Source organism: Gekko japonicus, unplaced genomic scaffold (genome assembly GCF_001447785.1).
Source record: "Gekko japonicus isolate JY-2015 unplaced genomic scaffold, Gekko_japonicus_V1.1 scaffold2220, whole genome shotgun sequence".
Lineage (NCBI taxonomy): Eukaryota > Metazoa > Chordata > Lepidosauria > Squamata > Gekkonidae > Gekko > Gekko japonicus.
Genome location: NW_015163671.1, coordinates 286,714 through 294,792, shown reverse-complemented (window position 1 = coordinate 294,792; position 8,079 = coordinate 286,714). Strand labels below are relative to the sequence as shown.

Genomic DNA, 8,079 nt, shown 5'->3' with positions numbered 1-8,079 from the left:
TTTACTGTTCATACATCTAACAAAGTTTGGGTTGGACAGGAGGTTGATCTTACTGGCCAAAGTTGGTTGCTACTTGTATTGAGGTCTGTAACAATGGAGGATTTTGGAAGATTTAACAGTTTGTATATGTAAAAAGCTGCTATTTGTGAATTCCTAGTTTCTTCACATAAGTTATTTGTTTTTCTTGTTTTGAGTTTAACTCTTTGAAAAATAAATATGAAATTTGGGAATATATAGTAACGTAATGGATATACGCATAATAAAATGTATACAACAAACCCATGGTGTCAATGCCTAATGGGATCATACAGGCGGACGTTCCACTTGGTGAACACACTGAACCTGGCTTCACACCTCAAGGTCAATATTGGCTATTCTGACTGGCAGTTCCTCTGCATGGTCTCACAGAGAGGTCTTTTACATTACCTGTTAACTGATCTTTTTAACTGGAGATGCCCAAGATCTTATGTATGCAAAACAGATGCTCTACCACTGAGCCATGCATTATTTTTAGCATTAAGTTACAGGCACTTTATCGGACACATATGCAGATTTTCAATTTCATAACTGTTACTGGTACTCCAACTCTGACGAATCTATTAGACTCCAAGTAGTACTTCAGCTTCTACAAAATCAAGCAGCTAGAAACAGTTACAGAGATGCAAGATTCCACAAGCAACAAATTAATCCTAAAATGAAAGTCACAGGAGAACTAGTTACATAATTGGTCTACATTAACATTAATTTTCATGCTGAATTGGCAAAACAAAGATTACTATCATTACGTCCACAGGTTAACACAGGACACATGCCATAACAAGGAAAAACATAGTGGGCTTAGCTTTCTACCAAAACTTCCGGGCCAGATAAACATAAAACAAAGTTTAACAAAAATTGAGATATTTCTCTGTTAATAAAGCCTATTTCTTTTAATAGGGCTGGTCTTTGGCATTTTATCACTGTGAATCCCACCCACCCTTCCCTCAAATCCTGCTGCTTTTAGATCCAGCAGCACTGTTATAAGACACTCTGAATGTCAAGCAGCCAAACTTTTCTGGCTAATATGTCTTCAAAATATTTTTTTCTTATTAGAAAGTTGGTGTGCATATTTCTGTATATATAAATTCATCATGAAATCCAAGTTGGTTGCAGCAAGAAGTTCAGTTATTTAAAAATAGTTACAGTACATCAAACCAGAAAGTTCTTTATTTATTTTTTAAAAAATCTATATAGAAAAATCTACTGGCCATAAACTCTCCTTAGAAGTAACAGGTAATCCTCCAGGAAAGCATCCATTCCTTCAAGTCAGTCACGTGGCTGTGATGATGTAGAGAACAATGCATGCACCGAGGCAGTTGATAAAGTGGCAATGCATAAAAATCTTGCAACATGTTATAAAGGTGCAATTGCCTGCAGTTCATCAGTGTGAATATGGCAATGAAGTTCTGCTTTACATATTTCAGGTACAAGGGTGTTAGCTGGTGCAAGCATGGGAGGTTCTTCTTCTCCTAGGAGGGAAAACATTGGAAATTTCCTGCTGTTTAGTCTGTTCAACTCAACTTTAGAATAAATAAAAATGAAGTATAATTGTTATTTTCACAACATGAACCACCCCAGTAATAAGTATCCTATCCTAATGTCTTACCATCACTAGAAAATAATCTTTATAAAAGAGGGAAGACGTTTTCCATGTGTTTGCCACACAAATAGAATACACTGAGAGATTCTAGAATCCCCAGACCTTCATTTTAAAAATCTTAGTTTTCATGTTATATAGAAAGAAGTTTGGAAATCTATAAGTAGACCTAATGAGAGTTCTGGAAAGCCAAGAAAGATCTCCAATGGTCATGGTACAGAACTTGAATATCCTGCACTGCTTTCTAGCCCTCTCTTATAGTTGAGATTTCACTTAAGGAGTGACCTATTTAGCACCAAATATATTACAAGTAATACAGCTTTCATGGTCCCAAGGTTGGAAACACTGCAGAGAGAATCAAGTCAGTTCGCCAGAATCAAATACATTATCAGTAGCCTGGATAAATGGAGGTCTCTGCATGTTTAGGCAGTATTCATGATCCGGATGATCTGATATCACTGAAATATTACCAGTGTGGTATTGGATCTAGGCACTGGAAAGTTTCAGCCACACCAGTCTGGTTACATCTCATATAAGTTAAGCCCTAACTGACACAATAAAGTGTGTTCTGAATGGCTGGGCAGTTGATTTCTGACCCTGCACTTCCATCTTACCCAGTCCCGACGAAGAGGAGACACTCTCTGTAATTGAAGAGGTTTCAGTATGGTCTGCTAAGAGGCCTTCCATTAAAGGCAATGACAACTCAGAAGAAGGAACAGAAGAATCATAAATCCCAGAGTCCCGAGGCATATCTGGAAGATTGGCAGCTTTTACAACATGCAACAAGGGTTGGAGAATGGAGCTGCTATTTTGAATATCCTCAGATTCTCTGTCCTCTCCAAGATTCAAATGCTGCATCATACTGTGAGAGTCTGAATTTAAAGACAGGATAATATTTGCATCTGCTTTCAGGTAGAAATCCCCATCAGTCACTTGTTTGCTGATTAAGTCATTTAGCACCAATCCAGAGTCAAATTTTTCCATCACAGCCTCTTGGTAATGTAAAGGAGCTGGAGGAAAAGGGACAAATTGTTTCTCAAACCAGTCAGGCTCTTGATCAATGTACTGATGCATGTTGCAAATAGCTACATAAAGGGACCGCCCAGATTTGCTCCTGAAATAATTTCTTTTGCTAATATGTACAGGATACAGTTCTGAATCATGAAGGCCAAGATCTCTGGACTGTAAATGAGAGTAAAGCTGAGGTAGGTTATCCATGAGCTTGTATTTTGTACTTAGATCCAGAATACCAGGAATGTCACCCTCACAGGAGTAATCAAAGTAAACAGCTATGAATTTGCAGAGGTCATGTGAATTCTGTTTTGCCTGACGCAGCTTCTCTGCTATTGTAGATATGGCAACCAGGAAGAGTTCTCCTTTTCCAGAATCCCTTTCCCGGGACCCTTTGTGCCTCCAGTTCTTTTTCTCCACAAAATACTTCATTCCTTTAGAACACACGACAATGATGTACTGGGACTCATTGATTTTTCGATGAAGCCACTCTTTCTGCCCTTCTTTGCAAATCCTCAGGTCCTCCCATAAATCCAAAGAAACCTGAAAAAGAAGGTTATGATATGAAACATGAGGTAATGACTGTAGTAACATATGTGTTTGTACACCAACATAGATATAGGATGAAAACACACCCATGCAATGACTTACTACCAAGATATATGTGCCCAGAAGAATTACAGCCTGTTCACGAATCACGAGAATCTCTCTCCTGTCATGACCATCTCATGCATCTGTAGAGCTGATATTGGTCATAGCTTGGCTGTGTTTGCATGGTGCTAATGCATGGGTGATGGCCAAGCAGCTACCATGACTTCCACTACAATAGTATCTCTAAAGTAAGTGTCACCACTGTTACAGAACCTGCAACAGCTGTATATTTAACATCTGTGTGAAAGCATCAATTCACACTAATTTGACCTCCCAAAAGCAAGTAGCTGTGCTGCTTAAAGTAGCCCGGTGTTTATGAAAACTACTAATTCCCTCATAAGATCTGCAGTAGGAAATAAATCTTGTAGGATAAGAAATAATTTTGTTGCAATAAAAGCAGCATAAAGTTAGCTATATAAGACTAGTATGTACAGAAAGTAATACAGACTAGTGGACTTTTATCTCCCTTTACTATCTATGGTTCAAAATAATGCTAAGAAGGTGCAAAATTGCGTACAAAAACTCTGTCATACACAGGGGTCTGCACCCATCTCTTCCCCTTTCTCCCTCCACTATGATTAGACACTGCCAGTATTACTCCCCCACTCCTTTTAGTAACTATGGTGCTAAAAAGGGATGGAAAGGGACTGTATGCCCAGCCTTGGCCAATCTAGTGTTTTCTGACAACACCATTTTAGGCTGTTTACAAGGATCACCATCAAGCTAGTAGTCCCTTGATGCGAAATGAAGACAGAGTGAGGCATCCAAGTAGTTGCAGCAAACCTAGTTTCCTCTCAGAAATTACTGTACACACAGTTAGGATCTGGGAGAACCAGGCCTGAATCCACATCTGCTATGGAAGCTTGTTCTGTGACCTTCAGCCAGTCGCACACTCACAGTCTAACCTACCTCTCAGGGTTATCGTGAGGATAAAATGGAGAATAGGGTAAGTAGCTTGGGGTCCTGATTGGGGAGAAAGATGGGGGACAAATGTAGTTAATGGGACTGTGAACCTCCTTGGGCTCCTGCCTGGGACCACCACCCGTAGCCGTGCCGCCTTTCGAGTTGTCTTGATAAGCCAAACGTTCCCCGGGTTGCTGGGGGAGTCAGAGGAACGAAGAGGGGAACTTTCCTGGGAGATAGAGCTCGCCTCAGACACGGAGCTGGCAGAAGGTTGCGCCACCCTCTTGCTCCGTCCTGGGCCTGGCTACTTCCCTGCTGTCACCCGTCTCAACTCTTTCTCTCCTTCAACTATCGGGCCACAGCTGCAGCCAGCCCAGCGCCTCCTCATCGGCTCGCTCTTCTCTTCCTTTTATTCCCCTCCGTCCTCCCAGCTCCCCCAGCAGCCCGACCCCGCCCCCCTCTAAAGGCAAAGATGCCGAGGCGTCCTGCTCGGCCCCTCCCTCTGTCGGCTTCCCGGAAGGGTGGCGGGCGGCGTCCGCCCCGACGACGTTCTCCCGGGCTTCTGGTGCGGAGTGGGCTCCTGGCGTTGAACGGGGCCGTACTCGTGCTCGGCCGGCTCCCCCGTTGCGGATATACTTGACCGCGTCCTTCGTGCCGCGTCCGTCCCCGACCCACGCTCCCAACGACCGTCCTCCATCTCCACCAGACGCTGCTTCTTCTCTCCGAGTGGTCGTAAGCTCCGCGGGCCGAGGAGGAGGGATGTTTGTAGCGGGCTGGTGCTTACCTCCCGGCACGGCCGGGAGGGCCACGAGCAAGTCCCGGCTGCCACCGGGACAGGGACAAACTAGAAGATATATCTGACCACAAGTTGGGTAGGAGTTCTCCCAACCCGATACTTTTCCCACAGGGACACAACAGCTTCAGGGAACTTAAATCCCCAAGCACTGTGGGGAGGGGCTGTGGCTCAGTGGTAGAGCATCTGCATCGTATGCGGAAGGTCCCAAGTTCAATCTATCTGAGTGGACGTGGCTTCCTTTGTTGAGTCAATCCATCTCATGCTGGGTCTTCCACTTTTCCTGCTGCCTTCAGCTTTTCCTAGCATTATTGTCTTTTCCAGTGACTCTTGGTCTTCTCATAATGTGACCAAAGTACTACAGCCTCAATTTAGTCATTTTCGCTTCCAGGGAGAGTTCACTTTTCTTTTTTTTTGCCAGTCCACAGTGTCCGTAAAACTCTCCTCCAACACTTGGATGCAGTCTCCCTTTTGGGGTATGATGGACCCAAGAAATAGAAAATCTTGAACAATCTCAATTTCTTAATCGTTAACCTTAAAGTTGTGTAATTCCTCAGTAGTCGTTACTTTTGTTGTCAAAAGTAGCCCCACGAAAAAATAGGTTGCAGTAATGAAGCCAGATATAACTGGAACATAATTACAGTTGCAAGAATTTTTTAAATTGAAATGGGGGTATAATAACAGGTGATAAAGCTGCAGCTGATACAAGGCAACTTTCTACGTCTGATGCCACTACAGTATCATGGAACAATTGCTCACAGGCAACCAGTGTCACTTGAGCACTGGCAGATTCATAGCTGTCCCCAATATCAAAGGCACTATCCTGCAGAAACTCCCTGTGCAAAGGGATGGTAAACTATGGCTGAAGCATTATAGCACTAATTTGCATCCTTTAAAAAATTGCAATGAATATCACTCTGGAAAAAAGCCAAAATATGACAAATCATTTGGCCACTAGAGGTCAGAGTTGGTACATGAATCTGCCCATGACAAAAAAATAATATAAATTCCTATTTAATCCTTGCAAAAAACTGAAAGAAATCCTAACCAAACCCCCCCACCCTCTAAATCAGTTCTACAGGCTAACTTTTTCTCATTTTGACTCTGCCAAGACTATTTATAACAGATACTTTTACATAATTTTGCATTTTTAAAGAAAGTGACCTTGAAAGAGGTAATTTTAAATATAGTGTTAGAATTGGAAGGATTCAACAAAATTCAATGTTTTTAATATACTATTAGTTTTTTGCCATGGGTAGGAATGTTTATATGTACAGCAGTGTCAGTGACTACAAAGACTTTTACCTCACAACCACAGAAGTCCTGAAGAAAATAAGCAAAGCACTGGATGACATTAATGTGCTTCTGACAATCTTTACTGGAATAGCAAATAAACACTTTGGGCCGGGGCCGTTGCCTTTCCACATGGAGGCCTGCAGAGTAGGTCGAAGATTCTGAGCTTTCCTCATCTAAATGGGAATAGATATTTTCTAAATTGAAAGAGAGAAGTATTTTACTATCTACATAGATACAAGTGCTGCAATTTCTTCTTCAACTGCTCAATTTAGTCTACTTGCCTTTACTCCCCTCAAATAAAGGGATTTCCTCTTACTTAGAAATACTGTAAAAATCCATCTTCCTCTCTTACTTCATTTATTGAAATCACTTCTGCTTGTCAGCAAGTATTGCCTAAGTTCAAGACAATCTAACAGATCAGTGCATTTAACGAACATGTATACATAGTTGCAAGCGTGAATTAACAAATCTTTACCTAGCATAGGCCAAACAGCTATCCTAATAGCACAGACTAGCCCAATCTCACCAGACTTTGGAAACTAAGCAGGGTCGATACTTGGATAGGAGGCCACCAAGGAAGACCAGGGCTGCTATGCAAACGAAGGCAATCGCAAACCACCTCTGCTCATCTCTTGCCTTAAAAATCCCATGAGGTGGAACTTTATGAAGCTGCCACAAGTTGGTTGCAACTTGATGGCACACTTTGCTTTTTATAGCCCAAATACAGAGCCACCTCCCTATGTATCACCTGCCCATTTACTCTCCATTTCTTAGCAAGACACTAGAATCCAACAAGATTAGCAATACAAGAGAATTATTTCTTGACGCATGCTATAACACTACTTCCTGACATGCAAGCACAGGGGACCTGAACCTAAACAAACGCGGATCGTTCACAGGGTCCACGGTCCGGCTGCTATTCAGTAAACAGCAGCATTGCTATGACTGACTGAAGCCGCTGTAATACCTCTCAGCTAGGTGATAAGGCACTCTATGAGTCTACGGCTCCCCACCAAGGGCTCTGACATCTACAGCATCATAATCTTCCAATCCCAGGGTCCAACAGAAACAAGTTAACTTCAACCCAAGGTTAACACTAGGCTGGAAATTCCAGCATAAAGATAGTTTGAGGGAGAATGGAATCCAGGTTATAGAAATATCCTTTCATCCCTGACATTAGCTCTGCTATAATACCCTCCCTTTAAGATCAGTTTCATGGAAAAGTACATACCTTGCTGCTTTTTACGGCACATCACTGTAAAAAGGGTTGCAAACGCAGAGATGACCACCAAGGGAACAGTAATTGCTATTGCTCTTATTGGCCCTGCCCATGGGGAATGAACTTCAAAAAGGAAGACAACATTAAAATTAGCTCTGCTGAAATCTCATCTTCCTATTGGTACTTCTGGCACAAACGTTGTAACTGAATCACTTTTCCACAATAGTATTAGATATTAGCACTGCATTTTTCATTCATTATGCAAGGCTACCATAATGCATGTATGGGGGGGAGGGGGTTTGATGGTTCTTCCATTTCTGTATATAATCCACATGTAAGAACCATTACAGAAAACATTCCTAATGTAGCTTGCTGTGCCTTCTATGCCAAGGCAGGCAACCTTTTTGACCCATGTGCTAGAAAAAGGCCACAGTATCTGTGAAGGTTAGTGGCCTGGCCAGCCAAAAAGAGGAGGTGTGGGGAGACTTAAGTTTGTTACGTGGCCAGAAACACTGTGAGCAAGCTGAGGCCCAACAGTGCTGCCAGTATTTCTGTACCTTGGGCAGAGAG

The 8,079-nt window shown here is 42.3% G+C and overlaps 1 protein-coding gene across 1 annotated transcript in view; it reads right to left on the bottom strand.

Annotated features, from left to right (window-relative positions):
• Window positions 1-1,356: 1,356 nt before the first annotated feature.
• Window positions 1,357-8,079, bottom strand: part of IL17RD (interleukin 17 receptor D) — an 81,758-nt gene continuing 75,035 nt past the window's right edge. Inside the window, exons 10-13 of the mRNA XM_015407756.1 lie at window positions 7,522-7,632; window positions 6,300-6,484; window positions 2,251-3,190; window positions 1,357-1,508 (exon numbers count right to left, since the gene is read on the bottom strand). Of these exons, the coding sequence (XP_015263242.1) occupies window positions 1,393-1,508; window positions 2,251-3,190; window positions 6,300-6,484; window positions 7,522-7,632 (1,352 nt within the window). The 3' untranslated portion in view covers window positions 1,357-1,392. The remainder of the gene's footprint in view (window positions 1,509-2,250; window positions 3,191-6,299; window positions 6,485-7,521; window positions 7,633-8,079) is intronic.